General features: G+C 38.0%; 1 protein-coding gene across 1 annotated transcript in view; it reads right to left on the reverse strand.

Moving 5' to 3' along the window:
* Window positions 1–569: 569 nt before the first annotated feature.
* Window positions 570–22,907, reverse strand: part of ano1a (anoctamin 1, calcium activated chloride channel a) — a 57,576-nt gene continuing 35,238 nt past the window's right edge. Inside the window, exons 12-26 of the mRNA XM_062417839.1 lie at window positions 20,408–20,568; window positions 18,620–18,705; window positions 16,893–16,904; window positions 14,275–14,346; window positions 11,980–12,054; window positions 11,020–11,221; window positions 10,075–10,186; window positions 9,779–9,836; window positions 8,285–8,385; window positions 7,127–7,269; window positions 3,904–4,056; window positions 3,119–3,171; window positions 2,729–2,913; window positions 2,393–2,498; window positions 570–812 (exon numbers count right to left, since the gene is read on the reverse strand). Of these exons, the coding sequence (XP_062273823.1) occupies window positions 570–812; window positions 2,393–2,498; window positions 2,729–2,913; window positions 3,119–3,171; window positions 3,904–4,056; window positions 7,127–7,269; window positions 8,285–8,385; window positions 9,779–9,836; window positions 10,075–10,186; window positions 11,020–11,221; window positions 11,980–12,054; window positions 14,275–14,346; window positions 16,893–16,904; window positions 18,620–18,705; window positions 20,408–20,568 (1,762 nt within the window). The remainder of the gene's footprint in view (window positions 813–2,392; window positions 2,499–2,728; window positions 2,914–3,118; window positions 3,172–3,903; window positions 4,057–7,126; window positions 7,270–8,284; window positions 8,386–9,778; window positions 9,837–10,074; window positions 10,187–11,019; window positions 11,222–11,979; window positions 12,055–14,274; window positions 14,347–16,892; window positions 16,905–18,619; window positions 18,706–20,407; window positions 20,569–22,907) is intronic.

Below are 22,907 nucleotides of genomic sequence, written 5' to 3' on the forward strand. Positions count from 1 at the left end.
ATTTGTATATAATTGTGCAAAAAAAAAAGGGGCTTATCGGAGCTTTACACGAGCAGGACAAAGGAGAGGATCTTCTTTTGCCTTGCATCTCACTGATGAGATATCAAGATGAAGTTCTTCTCAGCAGGAACATTTGGACGGATTGATGGAAGCTGTTTTCTGTACAAAAGCTGCATTCATGTCCCATGGGAGAGATGAGCTTGCTCCTTGAGAATGTGATTCACGTTAGGTTCCAGGTGAGATTTTGCACTGTTTTATCAGACCTCTTGAATGCTGATCTCATCAACAAGGAAATTCCTGTGGAGTCAAATGGAGCTAATGGCTTGTTCCTTTCAAATACATCCAATAAATAATGTTTTGTGATCACAAATCCTATTGCAGTTTAATGTCTAACTATTTGCTGGATTTTTGGTTAATGGTTGACACGTCCAAGTTGTAAGTTGTAACTAACAGCTGATTCTTGCAGATATTCCCAAAGAATGCGAAAGCAGTAAAAGCTTTGCTATTTAATAAATAGCTTAACATGTCCCAGCTAGCTGTGAGCAGTTAGTTTGTTTGCAGCTCGCAGTTTAACAACAGTTTGCTTGAGACACGGGTCGTGAGCGGGGTTGTGGTGGGCTATGGTTGGCGGATGAGGGGGAAGTGTAGTTGTCCTGGTTGTGGTTGTCCCGCGCTGCGAGCCTCTTGCCCTGCTCCTCCTTCATGAAGAGCTCCACCATGAGGATCTTCTCCTTGTGGATCTGGAGGCTGATGTCCTTAGGGATGTCTGGGATCAACCAGTCCACAAAGTCGCTCATGAGCATCACCACATTCTGAGCAGGAGAAAGGAACAGACAGCACTTTAATACACCAACAACACAACAACACTAATTTGCTTTCTTGCCTAGAGATCGAACTGAAGATAGTGATACCAGTTTCATGACTGTAATGACTATGGAGTGTAAGCTGGTAGGTGATTATCTAAGCTGGCTAGCACTGTCTGAAATTAAAACAAATTATGCCTACCAATACCTGTAAAGCTCAGTACTTAACACAGTTACTCTGTAATAGTCAATAGTAGTCAGTAACACATTGATATTGTGGGGAATTGTTTCCATCTCTTTAGATATTATCACTATAGTATTAATCAAGTTATATAATCATCCACTATGAGAATGAACCAGGTAACTGAATAATCATTATTTTACTATTATAAAATCATCATCATCATTGCAAGAAATGTTTAATTGTTTTGGCAGCACACTGAAGCCATGGAAATATAAGAGCTCTAGTAACACTTCAAAGAGCCATAGTTGAGGTCATGTGTGAGAGATCGATCATGGTCAGGACAAATAAGCTCCACCTCAGATAAGTATAAAAGAATGCAAGACACAGATTGACTTATGTTATGCCCAGTAAATCTATTACTGCACTGAACTCTGCCTGACCTAGTGACTTTTTGACTCTTGGTGTTTTTTTTGTTTTTAATTGAAAATACATGTTGAGAAGAATCCTAAGTTTCAACTGGCTGAAATGAAGGCTTTTTCTGCAACAATATCTGTTTGTAGTTTTCTGATATTAGCGAAAATTAAGCCCAGATCATACCAGACCCACTAAGGCCATAATAGTACTGTACTGAATTTAGTATTTTATATCACTTGTGAATTGTGTAATTTCTGTCTTTTAGTTATCAAATCCAATGCCTTTGCTGCTAACCTACAGTAAAAACCGAATAATGAATTGTCTTAAATTGTCTGCGTCCTTCATATATTTTATTTATTAAGTTTGACTAGTTTTTTGAGTTTTTTTCTTTTAATGATTACCAGTATTAGAGGCCTGTTCCTGTTGCAAAAATTAATAGATTAAAATCTATTAATCACCCAAATAAAATTGATGCATAATTAATAAAACATAATCGTTATATTTTCAATTATTATTCATAACAATTAATAATACAATTGATGATAATACTACTACTGAAAATACGATTGATACATGCAGTACATTTGATACTAGCTCATTTTCAGCTGCAGTTCTTTGGCAGGTCACGATTTAACCATACAGTCTATGGATTTAACAAATTATTAATTTTGGTTTGGTTTGGGGCTTCCATACACAGACTTTACTGTAGACTAAACTGTAATCTATGAAGTAATGATGGTAAATATTCGTTGTCCTGTTTTACAGGCACAGAGCAGATGGTGAAAATCTACACTAGCAAAAAAATGTGGGTAAGTGATAGTTGTACCCATTATAAATGGTGCATGAGACCACACTAAGCTACAATGTCTTGTTTGGAGTATAAATCCATCTGTTTGTATACACACAATATAAATAACAAAAGTATTTTAATAATTATATAATTAACATAATCTAATAGAGCAATATAATGTATATGTGTGTTGTTGCAAACCTGAAAGACAATAACGAAGGCCAAGCGGGCTGCCAGAATGGCCCAGAACTCCTTGGACAGTTCATATGGTGTGCTGGACCAGGGAGGCTCTCTGTAGTCTTTATATCTGAAAATATGATTATTTTCACAACATATTTAAAAATGTTTGTCATGACGTCCATATTACATTCCCCATAAATAAGCAGATCATTATGTTAGCAAATGCAGTATAGTTTTTTGAGGGATATAAATAACTTATTTGGGGGTCAGTTTTAAATGGCCTAAATATTGTCCTTGGAAGATTAATCTCAGTCAATTTCACAAATTAAGTTTATTAGTTAATAACTGACACCTTACCTGCATACGTCTACATTGTAGCCCAGGTGCAATGGCTGGAGAGGGTCTGTGCCTTCCTGAAAGTCACTGACGTTGAAGTAGGACAGAGTGTGATTGATGAAGCCATGCATGGTTCCGTCAGGACTGTACATGTACTGGTAGACGAGTCGTGGGATGAAGTCAGAAGTGAAGGAGATGACAAAAGCCTGAGGGACAGAAAACTGTTTATCATTTACTGTCTTCATTAAATGATCAGAAAAAAAACTGTGTCTCTGTCTCTTTTCTTGATTTACAGAGGAAAAGATCTCCATAAGCCGATGCTGACTAAACTGTCATGTCCAAGCTGTGTTTTGGAGCACTTTATTATTTCACATTTTGCAGTACATCTGTAGAGTGACTGTAAAGACTTACATTAACAATGACTGCTACTTTGCTGAGGCCTCTTAAGAGATTGTACCAGATACCTGCAAAAAGAGAGATCGTTCATCATGAATAAATCATCAGTTTCAACATGCTGATAAAGTATGGGGTCAATAAGGACCAGCCACCACTAGATGGCACTAAAACTCTGAGGATCAGAGGTGGACAGACTTAATAGTGTGATGAGTTGTAGGAATGTCACAGGTAGGCTGTCTGGAACATCAGATTCATGTCAAAAGTATGGAAAAGAAAGGAGTAAAGAAAAGTGTACTCATTTACATCTGCAAATGCACAATATCTGTTATATTTACAGATGTTTTGATGTCCAAGAATCACTACCTTTGCAATTATTGCATTATTACATAGATATCCCAGACATGTGAGTGTTTACGGCAATGTCCAGAATTATTATTACATTCTTTCATTCTACTATTTAACTGTATTATTTTATTTAACATTTTTCAAAATGCTTTGTACCCCAGCTCTAATGTGATATTGGTTTTGGCCAGTAGATGGCAATAGTGGCAGTATCTGTAGTTCTGTAATTGTTTTGTTTACAGCAGGTCCAAACATTGTATTTTGTGTTTTCGATAGTGCCTTGTATTCATACTTTAACACTGTTCTGTGCTGTATGTGATGTTAATATATTGTCTGAGGTAGTGTAGTTTGTCATACTGAAAACACATGATGAGGATGAAGAAGCTGAAAAGGAATAAACACAGCATATCGGGGAGACTGCTTCTCACTTTATTATGGCTGGGGTGGTGGACACCTACCAATGTCTTTGGCTTTGCATGCAATCGGCCTGCGCAGCTCCATAACAAACTTCTTAGCATCCAGTCGAATCTCTATGATGTTATTCAGAAGAGCGAAGAGTGGAGCCAGAGGGAAGGAGGCCACGAAAAGAGTCACCATTCCAAACTGGATGACTAACAGAAGAAACAGAACACAGAAGAAAATGAGCGGTTGTTCAAGTTACTGAATTAGCATGTTAACTTTTATTCAACTGGACGACAGGTGTCAACCACCTGTCAATTTTGAGTGAAATGAAATCTGATGGCATCCATCAACCCAGCACAGGACACATAGAATGTTACGACTGATTTTAAAAACAGACAGAGATATTGTCATTTTGCAGTAACTGAGGACAAAATCAAAACAAGGTCTAAGATTACATTTGCTCTAAGCCACTTTTACTGCTGCCCATTTGTTTGGCAGACAAACACAACAATGGTAAGCTATTAAACAGTCATATACTTTTAACTTGAGGAAATATCAGAGTGGTGCCAAAAAGATGCCTAAATACTCCACTGCATTCATGATTCCACACTGTTTACCACTACATGCATTTAATCCTAACCCCTGGAGCTCTATAGATTTTCTGTTGGAGAATATGGATGGAGTTGCTAGAGCACTACAGAGGAGATTACCAGTAGAGAGCTGCACCACTGGCAGAAATCTCAGTTCATTTAAAGCTACATTCATTTATGTTTTTGCCACCTAGGGGCAGTATAGGCCCCAGACTACTAAATTGCTGCCCACACCTCAGACTTGTTGAGTGATTCAAACAGGCCTGGTGTCAGAATCATTGATAATTATTTCATATTAGTTCATCAACCAGAGTTTAGCAGGCAGGATTAAACTAGATACATAGCTACATCCATGAATAATAGCAGAAAAGATGAGTGGTAGCTGTTGTCAACTAAAACAACATAAGTAGCTCTTAAAACAACAGATTTCTTTTATTGATTTGGAAAACAGTTAACTTAACCTGCAATTGATCCTTTTTGCACCCAGACCTAGAAAATATGACTATTTGTATGGACTTGCTCACAGCCAATCAATGCAAGCATTCTTCGATTTAATGCAACGTGATTGGCCCACTGCCATAGCAGCTACAACCCGTTTGTGTTGGTGAAGTCGTGGTGAATTTGAGTTAGCACAACTGTTCTCAATTGGTATCGGTATCACTTCAAGGGTTGGTACTGGTATTGTAATTTTTAAAACTATACCCTGCTATGAATGAAACAAAATTAATTATCAGACTAGCAGTGGAGTAAGCTTAAAACTAACTTATTATCTCCTTTAAAAACAAATGTGGTGGCAATAATTACTCATTTACACAGCTTGAAGACATGGAGCAACATTCATTTGGAGCTTTGGTCACTTGATGACTTATTTGGTGCTGGGCAGTTAGTGTGCAGTGGGTTTATCCAAGCTTTTTCCAGCTGTGTGCTTCTATTGGAAATGACGTTGATGAGAATGGAATTTGTAAGCCAGAAAACCAAAATAATTAGCTAAAAGTAGGCAAAAAAGCTCAATAGAGCGAAAGAGGGACTGCACAACTGTGAGTCTGTCACTACAAGGGACTCGTTTCACATTACACACACTCCATAGCAAATATAAAAAAATGAATTACATGTAGTGCAGCTTTAAAGTGATTATTTCTGACATCTTAAAACACTGCACATACATGTTAATTTTGTTTTTTCTCAATCACTGACTGAAAACACACAATAGTGATCCAATCAATATTCAATTAAATGGAGGTGAAATGATCGATGCTGCTTTATATCAGACACTCTGCAGTGCAACCCACACTGATGTTCAATATTTGCTTCACTGTCAGCTCCAGTACGCTGCACTTTGCACCAAATACTTTGTCACACCTGACTCACTGCTGTTCACAGTAACGACAATGAATGCTGGGGCGTTTGAGAAGTCATTGGTTTTGTTTTGTCACTCTGTTTAGAAAAGAGGACGGAGGAAGGTTTTGTCATCACTGGAGTTGTCACTCATCTTTGGCGCTGTCCTTCCTCGCACAAGGTAATGTACAGTGAAACTAAACTGGGAAAGACTGCAACCATTTTTTGTGCTACGACATTGTACCTCAGACACTGCAAAGACTGCTGAGCCAAACCAACATTGAATTCATCCTTTCTACAAGTGTGTGTATCCAAAGTCTGATTTATCTTATTAATTTGAGCTGTATGCTTCCGTTGTGTATTTGTTGTCTGTAGTTGGAATTCATTGTTGCTATTGGTCTTTTTGTCAGCCCTATCCTTTAATTCAAGGTTCACAGTTTCACCGAGTGGCAAGCAGAGAGCCATTGAGCGCTATCAGTCACAGTTAAAAAAAAATCGTAAAAAGTGACACAAAAGAGTCAGAGTGTTGAGCTTGACGCGGCTTTAATTTTCTCATTAGTATAAGGATGTTTGCTAAGATGATAAGCCTCAGCCAGTGTTTATCACATAGATATCTTCCCCTCTAGTGGAATGAATGGATCAACTGCTTATTAATGTTGATCCTTAAGGAGCAATTACACAGCAGCATTAGTCATGAGCTTTCACCAGCCACATTAAAACAAGGATGCTTTAATCTACTTATCTTAATTAAACACAAACACACATACGTGTGTATGTGCACATAAATCTCTGCTGTGTATGAAGCATGGTTTGGAGGTTTCCACATCACTGATTTACACTGGCATGAAATTAGATTTTTTTAAATTAAAGGTCAACACAGCATACTTCAACATAGAGTTTCATTTGTGTTCTGTAGAAGCTGAATATGTTTGCTACTTTATTCTATGAAGTCAACAGATTGTGCTGACATCTGGCATTTATGATGTCAAGCAACGGTCAGACATCAGCATGAGCAGAGAAGCTGGAATGACTGAATGTGTTTGTTGGTACATAGAAGCTGGGTATTAAGATGATTGTTTCAAAGTGGTTACAGCCATTATGCTTGTTTGTTTTGACCTTAACATAACTCGATCTGCAAAGTGTTAAAAGGGCTGATGTTAACAGAGAGCACAAGCATCTCTCGAGCATCATTTTTGAATCAGTGATTCCCATAGAAGAGATAAATATGAGAGTGTTCTTGCTAAGGATATTCATGTTTTTTATGTCTTGGAAAACAATAAAATAATCAAAACCCTGACAGCCTGTATGTTTGCACACTTTTTAGACACTGCAAGCATGTTTGCAGATGACTCACTCATTTCCATGTACTCGGGGCTGAGGCCAACAAAGGGACCCAGGATGTGGTCTTTCTCGTGCCGGTACATTGAGTTGCTCAGCTCCTCTTCTTGCTTTGAGTCCAAATCCGACTTCCTCTTCCGGAGCAGTTTCTTTAGCTTCCTGTACATATTAACAAACAACAACAGAAATAAAACATTTACTGTTCTTTGAACATTTTGGGACTTTTTTGAATATTGAATATCCAGTTTAAATAATTGTACTTCTACGCTTGATTTTTCTTTGAAATCCAGCTTTTTGAATTTCCATAGAATACAGTATGAAAACATTGAAAGTCAGATGAAATATGCTATGCCTAAAAATACAAGAATTTACCTGTAAATATGGAACTGGAGCAAAGAGGTGAATAGCTTAGCTTTGCCTACTGAAAGCAGCAAGAAATAGCTAGCCTAGCTCTAGAAATAGTTAAAAATAGTTCCAAAACATAACTCTCCCTTGAACCATAAATACTCATTTCTACATTTTTGTTATGTAGGCTATGGATTAAATAGATACATTATATGTTATTTACTGAGCTTTAAAGGTGCTGGTAAGTGAGGTCTTTACTTTGGACAGAGGCAGACTAACAGTCTCCCCCCCTGCTTTCAGTCTTTATGAAGACAAACCACAAACTAGGCTAACAACGTCTGAACTTGAGCTCCCATTGATAGTTATCATCCCATCTAACTCTTGGCAAGTATTGGGGGACATTGTTGCTGCTATGATCACGTCCTACAGTTATTGCTGAATATCAAACAAGATGACAGACTTATGGATATTACTGCATGTCTACATTGTTCTTCACCAAGTTATCCACTAATACAACTTTTCACCGTTCAGGGCACTGCAAGTATGGGAGGACGAGACAGAGAAAATTGCAGGCTGCAAAGAGTTCAGCAAGGTGTCGTCTAGTTCTCAGGTGTAGTGAGTCTGAAAACTAGACAGGCCTTCAAATAATTCCTCTCAGATGCAAGCACAACTGCGTTGGTGTGCATAATTTGTCCTATGCCTTGCTGAACCCATGTATTATGATCTTAACTGAAAGCTTTTGTAGCTATTGTATGTGCCGTTGTCCACGTGATAGAGTCCTGGGAAAGTTTACGTTCAAGCATGCTTTAGGTGTATGCTCTGCACTCACGGAATGCCAATCTCGAACAGGTTGTTCTGGATGAGCTGCTTGCCAAGCATGGTGATGCACAACTGGATGCATAACTCCATGAGGCAGCCTGCATGGGCGCACTGTAGAGAAAGAAAGTGAAGAAGTGTCAGAAAGTGACAGGAAATCAAACAGAGGGAGGAGGACACAGAGGGAGAGTGGTAGCAAAGTTAAAACAAGTGCAAGCAAGAGAAGTAGACCAAAACCAGTTCATACTGGGATACAAAAGCAAGAGGGTCAATGTTTATGGAATTTCAGGGTTGCCAATAATATAATTTTAAAAATGTAATGTAGTTATAACCAAAATTAAAACTGAAGATAACTGAAAAGTAGTCAATGTGAAGACGAGGTAGTCTGATGGGTTTTTCAAATCTGAAATTGAGGAATGACAGTCCGAGAATGATCAGGGTGTATCCCTGTGGTATGCATTGTAACCAAGGTGTCCATGCTAAAGACAAACCCACAGATAAAGAACAGGCAAGTGTTTTCTGGTTATTAAGGTCTGAACTTCTCTAAAACAAAAGAGTTGGGGTGAAGGGAGAAAGACAATGAACCCAATTTTATGTTGTCCTTACTATCCACAAATCCTTTGAAAAGACCAATACCAACAATGAGTAGCTCCTACTAACAAGTAATGTGTGTGTATCCAAAGCCTGGTACATGAGCCATATTGTTGCATTGTGTGATATGTTCCTTGATTACCATGAACTCACAATGTGAAGTAGTTTATATTGGCGCGAATGTTTCTAAAAACTACAATGCTCAGCGGTTTAAAGAAATGATTGATCCTTTTTATAAAACATCTAATACATAGTTCACATATTCAGTATGAATGTATAGGCTTGGGATTGCGTGCTACAGACAGGGTAGGAAAGTGGGAAACTATTGAGACAGACTTGGTTTTCATGGGATTTGTTGACATCTTTACTAAAGGAAGGAATCACATTCTGTATGTCTGCATGTATGTGTAGCCTTTGCAGATCTTGAAAACCGCTCATCCAAACCACTTCACACCTTGCATGTGTATTGCTGAGGACTCAAAGATGTGCATTGTCAAGTGTGAGGTTGTTTGGATCAGGGTTTTTTTTTTGAGAAATATATAAAATATCTCATAAACAATGTTGTTTCTGCTTCTTGGTCTGTGGCGTATATGAATAAATATGGCCAGCGTCACTCTGCCATTGTGATCAGAGATGGGATTACATCCATAGTGATAACTACCATAGCGAATGAGTTGAAAAAGTTCAGAGTTAACCTCTATTCCGGTTCCTCAATCTTCAAGACATGGAGGATGTCTCAGGTATGTTTTGAACAGGCCCTACAATTCATTCGATCAACTTCAGGTCAGTTCAAAATTGAGAGTCGGCATTAGAGGCGTTTAGAGGACGGGCACTGTTCTCTCGAGGTAATGAGAAATCAGCCTGTCCTGAACAATCACCTAAACTATTAAATTGTGCCTTGTTTAGTGTGAATTACCTCTTCCATTCTGTACGATCCAACAACATACAGGTAGTTTCCTGGCCGCCCAACAAGCCTGTGGACCAAATACAACCATCACATGCTGTAAGCCTATCAAAGCTGATAGACAGTATGATTATGTTCCCATGTACACACAATACAAACACACTCATATATCATATTATTGTGGTTATCAAATGGTAAGTGAAAGCAGTATCAAATTAGTGTATTTGAACTAATGATACAGAGAAATTGCATTTTTAAAATAAAATGTATATGTCAAAATATGGAACAGTAAGAAGTTATTTTCTTACCTGCCCCTGAAAAAGGCCAAATAGACAATGGGTGTGAAGGCATTGACAAACTTCAAAATAAAAGTTTTGAAGATAAGGCGCTGTTCAAAGCTCTGGTCTGTCTTTGGAACCTCTGAAAAAGTGAATACAACATGAAATGAAACTGATGGTCTTCGCATATTTAGATGTTTGGTTGTACTTCCCTTCATGACACATTTATGACAACAAGTAGGAAACTTTTTATTTTTTTGTGAGGAAGGAACAGGAAGAAGGTGTTGTTTTTTATAGTCTAACTTTAAACATATTCTTTACCCAAAGTGTCGTACAAAGCTAGCATGCATTTCATATGCAATCTGATAAAGTACTTTCTTTATTTAACTTTTATTTATATTAGTATTAGCTGATATTCCCCTTGTTGACTAACATCGGTTTTCAGTAGTAGCAACACTAGCAGTAGCTATGGAATACAGTAAAAATCTTCTTCTTGAGTAGGTAATTGTTTAGCAGAGTAGAGGGATTTTGAAGCAGTTGTTTTTTTAAAAAAGGAAAAAATTATTTCTTGTGAAAGTTATTAAAGATAGTTTCATGCATTTCTCCTTATTCAAAGATAGTGTAATGATGGACTGAATTACTTGAAAACTTTTCAGTTTTTTATTTTTTTTAACAATGACTTTTCCCTGTAGAATAAATAACAACAAAACATAATAACGTCATCAAAAAATAAATAAATAAATACAATTGGTATCGATATATATCGGTTATCAGCCAAATTCTTATTTTAAAAATCGGTATCGGTATTGGCCCCGAATTTCACAATCGGTGTATCCCTATTTAATATCAAAAACTTCATGTTTTAACATTGTTCTCTATTCCCTGCTTGGTATGAGAATGATCCAGTGAATCTACAGTCAGAAACTAATGCTTGGTTTGTATTCAGCCCTTTTCAACAGCGAAAATGTGCCTCACCCAGTGTGGTGAGCCAGCGGGCAATCACAGCGTAGATTTCGTCTAAGATGATGATGACGATAAGGTTGATGATGGCAGCGGTGGTTTTGACGGTTGCTCGAATGTTGGACCGTGCTGCAGGGTAGTTGCTTATGTGCAATGCTGCTTTAATGCTAATCCGGTACAGGATGACCCCGAAGACTATGGCAAACGTCACAGTGATCTATAAGTCAGGAGAGAGACGAGAACATCTAATCTGACAATCTGATGACAGTCTGTTGTATGATAAAAGGTGGGGAAGATGTCATACCAGTTGTATCTCTAAATCACATAACCAAGTAAAGCAGCAGACACCTTTTCCTGGGTGTCTACCTGTTGAGAGATGCCACAAGTGCCTGCATGTGTTGTATATGTTGGAAATAATAAGGGTGGTTGTTCTGACATGGATCATTGCCCACCTGAGCCTATTTATTGAACAACTGCACCAGTGTACAAAGCAACAAATGCTGCAATATAAGAGCTCAACAAGTCCTGATAAGCCATGGGTTTAGACAGGTTTTAATGATTTTGTTGCATAAAGTTTCAGACATTTTAATCGGCCACAACATCATCAGCAACAATATACCAATTTGCAACATTTAGCCACCAGCTACCTACCTCTTTGTTTGGATTAGGAAACACACCTGCAACTTGAATACAAACTGAATACTTCTAGACTGTCATCTAGACAGTTTGAAGAGTATTTTTAGTTTTTATCTTTTAGAGTCATAGATGCTTAGATATGTGACTCAAATGTAATGCTAATACAAATTGAGGCTAAAGGTAAACTCTGCTGTCCCTCACTGATTTGTTGTCTGGATTTGCAGTTATTTAAAGAAGAAAAGGAAAGGGTTATATACATATTATATTATTGCTTCAAGTGTCATACGTGTGTTAGAAATACAAAGGCGGATGATGTAACACTGGACTGTTGAGACTTACCATAAAGCCCATTATGACCACTGTAGTCAGGTAAGCTGGCAGTCTGTCTGTACATGTCAGCTTCACCTTCTCACCCTAAAAAAAACCCCACACACAAATATAGTTATGCAGAGGACATATTTCAATCGTTAACAGCACCTTCAGCTGGTTAGATGTGTATATGTGTTTAATATGTCTCCTTATGCTGTCAGTGGCAGCTCTTTATGCCTTGGGCACACAGATGCGCGCACACACAGACACACACACACGCACCCCATAAAACATATACACACACACTATGGGGCTCCAGTGGTGCACAGCTAATTCTGCTGCAAGCTATCATGTCACATTCAGGCCTACTGAGAATTGGGTCAGAAAACTCAGGCGACTGTATGTGTGTGTGTGTGTGTGTGTGTGTGTGTGTGTGTGTGTCCTCTTGTGTATTTGATGAACAGGAAGATGTGACCTTGGTACAAGACAAAAGGCTAATGATCAACACGCACATGCTCGACTCCAGGACATGTCAGAATAAATGTCATCAGTGCTTTTTTTTACTACATTCAAACATGTTTCAGTTTGTCATCAGCTTGTTTGTTTCAAGACGCTGACGAAGCAATAAACACTGACACTATTTTTCTTACTCTTGTCAGCGTTGATTGCATGTTACCTGAACACTGAACACTGCTGCTATTTCTCACGCTGTCAAAAATAATACTGAAATATATTTTTAGACTACTATTAGTTTGGACCCCTCCCACTTTTACCATGTCTGTAATCATTACATCAGTCTATCCACTCAGCGCTGTTTTCAGAGCGCTGTGTCGGAGCTTCCTTATTAAATCTGTTCCGCTTATTTATTGAGAGAAAACCCAAATGGGGGGGGGGGGGGGGGGGGGGGGGCGCAACACAGAGCTATTAGGACTGTGCTCTCACACGCGCTGCATTAATAGTCACACAAACACACACACACACACGCTGTCACTCTCTAGTGCGCGCTATTGCTCGCTCACTCCAGATTCTGGGAGATTGGATTCCATTTGAGGGCGTCACGGAGCTGCTATCAATATGTGGGAGACTCCCAGAACTTCCGGGAGAGTTGGGATGTCTGAGTATTTATATTTATGTTCAGTATAATTTTTGATTATAAACATGAAAGAATAGATACTGCTCGCTAAATAATGATCACTCCACCACCTCTCCTGACATCTAGGTGCATGAGAGTGAGTCAGAGACAGATGCAGGATGCAGGAACAGTTGCTCTGGTGAGTGATGAAAGGGATTTGATAGTTTAGAATAATTTGTCAATGGGAATATTGAATGTTAAACATTTCAGTCAGTGTGCCCTGTATGACCAGTAAAATTTAACTTAATATCATACTGTTCCCAGGTGAACCATCTTATGCTATGCTTACTTTCAAATTGTAAATCAACATTGGACCCTTAAATTCATTGTCATTTATTTGCCACCCAAAAAAATAAGAATTTGCAAATGACTATCTCACCTGTATACTACTCTAATTATTAAATGAATCAATTTGTCACAGTTGTGACATGTGGATTCATCAATTTCTATATATATATATATATATATATAGCTTTTTAATATGTTCTAATGTGTGATCTGGGACCGAACACTTCCTCTGTATGTAATTACAAAATGTAGCCATCATTTTTCTCACAGTATAGACATCTACTCAGGTAAAAAAAAATCTGGGGGGGGGGGGGGGGGGGCCAGACCCCTCTCCCATTATATTGCCCCACCCACATTTCAAATGCTTCCTACACCCATGCTACAAATAGTCATGTTACTTTACTTAAAGCACAAATTAAATAAAATGTCTGACGTATGGTGGCGACCATGAAGGGGCCCCAAAAAGATTGGGGGCCCGCCCAACTTCTCTTAAATCTCACTCCAAGGTTTTCTAAAAAGTTGACAGCTCTGCCACTGTGATTAAGTACGCAACCTCTAATGAGCTTGACAAGCACAATATCATGCAACACAAGAGGTACAGTGCCTAGATAAATAACAAGTGAGAAAGGAACAGGTACAATTCTTGGTTGCCAAATTGCTAACATCTGCCTGTGCCAAACTTTGTTTTGATGGACTGTGAAGTTGACCAGAGTCATTGACATGCATGTTCACATATAGTTACTTTACTACTGGGCTGCTCGTCACAGAAAATGGTAGCAGCTTATGTATTGATTGGTAGAATATTTTTGCCAGGGTTTCTCAGAGATGAGGTCTTCTGCTTTTTAAGACTTGTATGACTGTGTAGAGACAATTTAAATGCACAGCTAAAATGTAACCGGTTTTACCTTGGGGGTTGAATGCTCCTGTCTCATGGTCTTTTTCATGACATGGAACTCATACTCAGCACGGTTGTGGTCCTGGAAAATAAATCAGTTTAGAAGTTATAGTTACTGATACTATTGTATATTACTAAAGAGCAAGTGTACAAGACAATAAAAAGTAGAGAAGATCCTTATGGAATTTCAGAATGGAGACATAAACATGAAATGCACAGCCTGTTTGCATGAAAGCAAGAGTAATACAGATTTAGTATAGCGCCCTGTGCAAGAGAAGTGGGAGACGTGCATTAACCCACAATAAAAGATCAAATGGGAAAGACAACACTGAAATAAACTGTAGTTTGGTGTTGGAATAGTCTATTGATACCCAAACTCATTTTTGAGCTCATGGAAACTGAAACTGCAGTGTACAGTTTTTGTTGCTACAGTTCAGTTTACTGCATGTAAATGCTTGCCACACTTTGGCAAACACTTCAACCATAGCCCTAACTGTACAAGAACAGCATGGCATTTTTTAGAAATATGCTTGTTTTGAATCACAGAACAAGATAACTATTGATAAGATCTCTGTGTGTCTAGTACAGACTGTTCCAGTGTATGTTTAGCCTAGCTTAGCAAGAAGACTGGAAGAGTCTGGCAGACTGCTAGCTTATACTGTAGTTCAGATCCTTTATTGTGAGGAATATAATATTAACAATTCATGTCCATGTAATATACAGCCAGAGGTGTGTAGGCTAAATGCGCACCCCTAAACAGCAGTATAATACTATAACAGTACAGCCTGCAGTAAGCCAACAGGGATGACAAAGCGCTGCATATACAGAGGTAACAGCATTGCTAGAAACTGGAAAAGAGAGCTGAGGGTTAGACAGTCACTCCTGGCCTGGAGGTCCATGTGTCAAGCTACTGTACAGAAGGACAGACACCATGAAACAGACAGACAAAAGTATTCAGATGCAGCTAAAAGGCTAACCAGCCTCAGACAAACAGCATATGACAATCTTGTCTTATAGACCCAGACTTAACCTTCTAGAGATTAAAATTAAACTTTTCTTATGTGGCCTTATATTTGGAGGTGATTTATTGGACTATATAAAATGGTCAGTAAGAAAAACTCTTAGTTTTATTAGTTTTTTGACCTTGTATACTTTTATTTGATTGTGATAGAGAGACAGGAAATATGGGGAAAGAGAGTAGGGGAGTGATGAACAGCCAACAGGAATCAAACCAAGGACTCACTGCTCAGGGCATTGGCACGCGTTGTGTATGCCCCCCAACCACTTGGTTATCAGGTCACCACCTTAGTATCATGATTATATTATTGTTCTGGGCCGTAAAACAAGATTAAATTAGCAAATTAGAACCAGCTAACATGTGTCTTTGATCTCTTTTGGTCCTGTCCAAGGTTGTGTGGATTTTGGACAAGTATATGACATGACACAACATTCTCTCCTCAGCTAACATGCCCCTGTGGGCCCAATAAAGGCCAAGACTGAGCTGAGGGCCCACGTGTCTTATATGGGAACATCCAGTGGTCTGACTGTACAGACCCTTACAGATTTATTGTTGGACGAAGAGTTACTTTGGATAACAAATGCTGTAACTGGGCTCTGATCTATGGAAATAATTAGGGGCCAAAATAATTATACCAATTACATAAATGATATCAAGCCATTTACAAATGAACTGATACCCTGTAATCTAACCTGTAATGTAATCCTGTAATTAAACCCTGTATGTAATCCTTCCAGCATGTTCTGGGTCTGTCCCGTGGGTCTCCTCCCAGTTGGACGTGTTCAGAACACCTGGAGGGATTATTATCTCTCCTGGCCTGGGAAGGCCTGGGGATCCACCAGGAAGAGCCAGATGGGGTTGCTGGGGAGAAGGTTGTCTGGGCTTCATTGCTCAGCCTAATGCTACTGTGATCTGGCCCCGGATAAGTTGTTGAAAATGGATGAATGGATGGATGATAGCCTGTAGTTCATCAAAATTACCACAGGATTGTATTGTTTTTGCTGTCATGAGATTAAAAAAGAAAAAAAAAAAATGGCAGGACGCTGCTGGCCTCAGGACTGAAGTTCTATTGCGTCTTGATAGTTAAATATGCAACTTTTCTACTACTTCCGCTATGAATATTACCTCTGAAGTAGAAATGTGTTTGTCTGTATATAGTACCTCTTTATTTATTTGACTTTTATTATGTAGTACTTCACTTTGAACCTGTGTGTGCTGATTGTCTTATGGGTATGACAAGGAAAATCCCAAAACAAAGGAAAGAAAAAAAAGTGAACCAAAGGGGATGAGTGAGTGAGACACGAGTTGAGTCAACATACTGTTCTGTCAACTCCAATGCCATCAACAGACCCAAATAACAACAGCAACAGAATTGTGTTGAGATGCCACACTAACAAGAGGCAGCATCAGGATGACCCTCAGAAGGAGAGGCAGGGGGGAATAGACAGGAGCAAAGAGATTAACAGAAAAGACCTTAGAGAGAAAGGACCTGAGGCAGATTGTTAGACACCTTGAGGGAGAAAAAGATCAGTGTTTGTTAACAGCAGCTGCAAAGAAAGTAAGTTTAAATATATGAGAAAGCAAGAGATAAAGCAAAGCTGGATCCAAACCTTGAGATCCTCCTGTAAAATACAACACACATAAAAACAAAAGGACAAGATGTCAGTCAGCAGTCTAAAAATTATAAGAGCAAAAACTTGTTTCATAAAAAGATTACACTGTTCCATTTGATCATGATTTTTTTTTTTTAAACAATAGCTTCAGCACTGATGTCTGAGGTTTGATGTGTTTGTGTGGGAACATTTTTTACTGAGAGATGACTCACTACAGAAAAAGCCAGAGGAGTCACATTTATATGCATGTTCTGACCTGTGCCTTCATCTTAGCCCTATAGATAACACTGTACTTTATGTCCCCGTTTACAATATAGGCAGTATGCAAACATTTCATAAATGGTTTAAAAAACACCATGATGTAGTTATAAGAACATGTAGGGACATTTTAAGCGTTTATTAATGTACAGTTATAATTTCTCCTACGAGAAATGTGTTTTACTATTTTGTTATTCTTATTCTGTTTATATGGTTATTTCAATTTTCATTTTGTCTCTCATTTCACCATGCAGGAATTCTACTTGTGACTTACTGAGCTTACTTTTTTTTATTCAGGCCACATTGGCACATCAACCAAATTGTTACATGGTAATACATTTGAAAGCACATTAATATGGAAGGTGTACATTGCATCAGATTAACAACAATAAAAGTAGACATTAGCTAGCTACAAGTGGCAAATTGATTTCTGTCATGTATTTAAATGAATGGAGACAAATAGTTTTAATTAAAGAGAGGAAAGACATTCAATATTTTAAAACTTATAGCTGTTTATGCTAAAGGATTTAATTAAATGAAAAATAAACGAGAATATGGTCGATTATTTTCATAATGTAATGTAATTAGCTTTTTTGGTAGGTGACAAAAGTCATGATGATGTAATATAATGCAAATAAACTGTAACCTTCTTCAAAGTTTAGAATTACAATACTTTTTGTTGGTAAAGTAAAAAAAAATCGATACCACTCTCATGTCTGTGCATTAAATTCGAAAGCTAACGTCAGCAGCTACGGTTAGCTTAGCATAAATACTGGCAATGGTGGGAAATATAGCTAGCGCTGTCCAAACGTAAGAGAATCTGCCTACCAGTGCCTCTAAAGCTCACATTAACATTAACAAGGTAAAGGTTTTGTTAATGTGCCATGTTGTGGTGTTTGCTTTGTGTTTTCTCAATGTGTTGTCAAACTGATGCAGATGTTTTCTTATGTTGTTCATGCTTTGTCCATTTGAATGTGTTTTCTTAAGTTGCAAAGCATTAGCCCTTGTCGGACACTGTAAATTCCCCATAAAACCAAATGTTGTTACTCTTCAATATGCTAAGTTAACGTCCTGGCTCTAACTTTGCGACGACACAAGAGCGGTAACGTTAGCTTACCTAAGGTCTCACATAACAGTAAGAAATCAAGTATTTATATTTTCAGTTCCTTAAACACCTTTTAACAGGTTTTTACTTATTACAATGGCTGCTGCTGTTTTCCTGCCCCTTGAAGTTTTGTTTGTTTTTTTTGTCTGTTTTTATTAATGTTGTGTGGTGTTGGTGTATGTTTGTATGTAATGTCCTTATGATATGGTGTGCATTGTTTGTATTTTTAATGTATTGGAGGAAGCTGAAGACAACTTTCCACTGAGGTGGACAATAAAGTCAATTCATTTCAATTCAAACTGTACTTGTGGGTGTAAGTCTTCAGCTTATATTTATTAAGTTATTTGTTGCATTATCTCACCTCCTCCTCCTCGCCAAAGCCTGTCAGGTCCCAGATATAGTTGAGTCGCATCTGACGTCTCTTCCAGTGCTCCATGAAGAGAACCGCTACACAAGCAAACATACACAGATAACTGAAAACAAGCTAAAACACACATATGTTGGAATGTGCAATACACTATCCACTAATGCTGCTGAACACAATAACAATCTGTGCTGATACTTGAACACTTGTGCAATTATAAGCTAACACTGAGTCTGGCATCAAGCCAATATTGTGATCTCTTTGGATACTTTTCTGTATGTGTATACTACCGCAGTCAATAAATGACAAAGAATACAGAGTGTGAATAGCAAGACTGTCATATTGATATTCCTACTTTAAATATGGTACCTCAGCTTAAAATAATTGATAAGATGAACATGTAGTTACGCAGAAATATGTATTCTGTACAATTAACAGGTTGGACATAACCCTATTAATTAGATCAATATGTATTTTTAACGTCATGTAAAAATATACTAAAAAATATACACCTACTCATTTATAGACTTGTGAACTATTTACATTTTATCCATCCAGTATGTAGGGTTCCTTTAGGATTTTACTACCACAATATTACAGTTATTTTTAAGACTCTCTCTCTCTTTCTCTCTCTATATATATATATAAATATATATTTTTTGTATTGTCCCGTATATGATTGACTCCACATATGACTAATCACCAGCTGCTAACCTTGCTCTATGATTATAGTGTTTGCAATTCTAACATATTTTATCTGTAACAGAAGATAAACATAAAGGATTGGATTAACAATATTATTTTTTGTTGTTATGTTAACAAATCTCCAATCTGTTCTCATTGAAAATGTATAAGGTCCAAAATATTTCTTTAAAATTAAATAATTTTCTCAAAACAGCTGGGTGTTGTAGTTTTTAGGAAATGTTACTCACATAGGAGGAAATAATGCATTTGTTGAAGACTATTTTCAGTGACGGTTTAGTACACATTTGGTGTTCTATGTAGTATTTACAGGAGCATTACGATATTTGTGTGATTGAGTCGAAATAATCTAAAGGGTGTGTGATGATGGCAATGAATGAACATGTAACCCATTGCAACAGCGTGGCTCACTGATGTTTTAGTTTTTGCCTCCATGCCTATCCTTTGTTAAACTGAGTATACCTGCACATACCTATATTTTATCTTAGTGGTTCACTGTGGAAGATGGTGGAGGAAATGAGGAATGCAGCTCAACTAGCACCGGCTGCAGGATAAATCATTATATCTTTTGCATACATGCACACACATGTTGCTATTTTACTAAATCAATGAAGATAATTACATACAGTAATTGAAATAATTACAGACAGTATGTTGGTATTCTCCCTCATCCTGTTCCACAGGTCTAGGTGAATCCAGATGGCTGTCAAACTGGGTCTCTGTCAGACACTAGCCTCATCTAAACACATAACACCTCCCTGGTCTGAAAGCCCTGCTGCTGCTAACAGATGGCAGCATGATTTGGCAGGACATCAGAAGAGGATCGGCTACATTCTCACTGGGTGTGTTTACTTAACACCTACCTTTGTGGATTTGTATTGTAAATTTCATGTGTAGCTAAGGAACCAAAGCCAAGTTGTCTGCAAAAGCTGTACTGAATGAAATAAATAAGGCAGTATTAATTTGAACAGTTCCATCAATGCTTAGCTTGTACACCCTGCCTTTGAAACTTTCCACTCATCTAATTATGTGTGGAACTCCTTGGTTTGCTGTTTTTAATATTGGATGAGAATGTGTCTCTACCCCAGAGAGCCATGAAGATAGAGAAGAAGACGGTTGCCGGGTTGTCGAAGAGGTGGCTGGCTCGGGCTGTGCCACATGCTGTCACCAGCTTCCAGTAGCTGCAGGCACGGTCGCACAGTGGACACATGGTGATGTTGTTCCTGGGATCACAAATCTCCATACTGACAAAACAGGGGTGGATGGTGGATGGAGAGGAGGAGTGGAAGACAGAAGGAGGAAGGGTGAAAACAGATCAGAACAAGAGTCTAGGGCTGTTTGGCTGAAGTAATCTTTGTTTATTTACACCCTGTCTGTTAAAATAAAATAACCAAATATTGCAATTTAGCAGCCCTGCCCATTGATTTGCAACATTGCAGTATGGACTAAGTATGTATGGCCTAATACAGCTAGAGTATGTCCTAATACAGACCACCCAGACACATTACAGACGGTGCTACCCCATGATAAACAGATAGACGAAATGTCTTTCGCCTCAAGGTATGAACTGTTTCATCATATTGCACAACTGTAATTGAGATGCTTTGCACATGTAAAGTCTGTTATGTTTTTATGTGGCAATCATATGTTTGTGTGGAAAGGTGGAGTCAATCTGAGGGTTGGTCTCTAAAACCAAAGACCAAGTCATTTGTGCAACTGAAATCATATTACCTAGCATCGCAGAGTTGGGAGTGAGACAAATTCAAACACAGCAGTTCGATTAGTACTATGTTTCTAAGTATTGCTGTGAAAATTTCATCAGATTTTAATCACAAATCAACGGCAATGAGGAGAATGCGTTCTTTGACGATTATCACAAAGTTCAGCAACAACAATTGTTTTTGTTAAGTCTCGATGTTTCTTATCAGAGTTTCCAGAACAAGAAGGCAAAAACCATGACTGCATATGAATGCTAACGTTGGCCTGAGTCTGCAGGTTGTGTAAATAGCAGGCGGGGAGTTCCAGTCCTCTGAAATGATGCCAACGCGGAAGTAACTTAAAACTGCATTCTATCAAAAGGCCACCAGGGGGCGACCGTTTTGGTGTCAAAAGGACTTCCGTCTCTATACAAGTCAATGGAGAATTCAGCAACTTCTCACTTGATTTCTAACCTCAGTAAACGTTTTCAAAATGTGTTTATGGTCTCAATCGCTAGTTTAAAGCCTTCTTCAATGCAGTATGATGTTCATTTGTGAAATTTTGGCCTCCCTGATTTTATATTTGACGATAAAGCAGGGTATGCATTAGGGCGTGGCTACGTCGTGATTGACAGGTTGATTGGTTCACAGGTTCAGGAACGCCTCATGCCCCTCCTGATGCCCATATAAGTAGAATCCGTGTTTTTATTTTTCCCGGCATGCACCGTAAATTTTCAAGATGGCGCTGCCCAGATCCGAAACTATTGGCTTCCAAGCAGCAGTCCACAAACCAATGGGTGATGTCACGGATGTTACGTCCATTTCTTATATACAGTCTATGGTAAATAGGAAACTTTAAGAGGTGATAAAATGTCCGTGTTGTGTTTACAGCTTGTCTTGGTGCTCCCAAGTGACCAAAAATCAATGGATGTAGGTTTAATGTATAAACATTTCAACATTGGTTATGCTAAATTAGCCAGCTAGGCTATTTGCATTGCTAACAAATGAATACGTTTTGGACTAAAGACAAAAACAGTTCACTGTGTCTCAAAAGGCAACATTTGGAAACTAAACAATCTTACAGTCAATATTTCTTATTACCAAGCCTCAGAATATAACTTCAGTACTCGATCAATACTGTCTGAAATGTGTTTGTAGGACTGAGTATTGTAAACTGAAAGCTAGCATCAAATGTCTTATTCTTTTTTTCCTTTTACACTATTTTATTTAGTCAAAGTTGGTGGTTACATACAGTATGATTAGACAACATGAGAACTTATTTGGTTAATAGTTTATAGAAGGTATGGTTTTGGTATCATAGCATATTGTTTCCAATGGTAAATTTCAAAAGATGATCCAGCTGGCTTTCTATCATTAGTGAATGGAACACATCAAGACTATGTTTATAACTCTGTCTTTACAAAAACGGTATATTGTAAGTTGAATTAACCCTCCTATTGTCAACTTTTGTCCTCCCGGGTCAATTTTGACCAGGTCTGGTTTGACCGTTTATAAAGCATTAAGGTTAAAATTCTGTATTAGACCTTTTTAGCCAACTTCATTCCAACCTACTACCACATATTTTTTTGGAAATTACGGTCAATAAGCCTCATTTAAATGAAATTATACCTCGTTTTTGAGTCAAAAAAGCAGAAATTATGAAATAATTTAACTAAATTTAAGAATCACAGGGAAATGTGATGATTTGTTGATGGATTATCACTAGGTATATGTCAAAGCTTAGTCATGATACTATTTTGAAACCATTTCACATTTCTTAATGGCAGCACATAATCACAAGTCAATTTTGACCAACAAAAGGAGGGTTAAGACATACTGGGCTTCAACTAGTTTTCTATTGGATCTCAGTAAATGAGCTACACATT

Source organism: Scomber scombrus, chromosome 1 (assembly GCF_963691925.1).
Source record: "Scomber scombrus chromosome 1, fScoSco1.1, whole genome shotgun sequence".
Classification (NCBI taxonomy): Eukaryota; Metazoa; Chordata; class Actinopteri; order Scombriformes; family Scombridae; genus Scomber; species Scomber scombrus.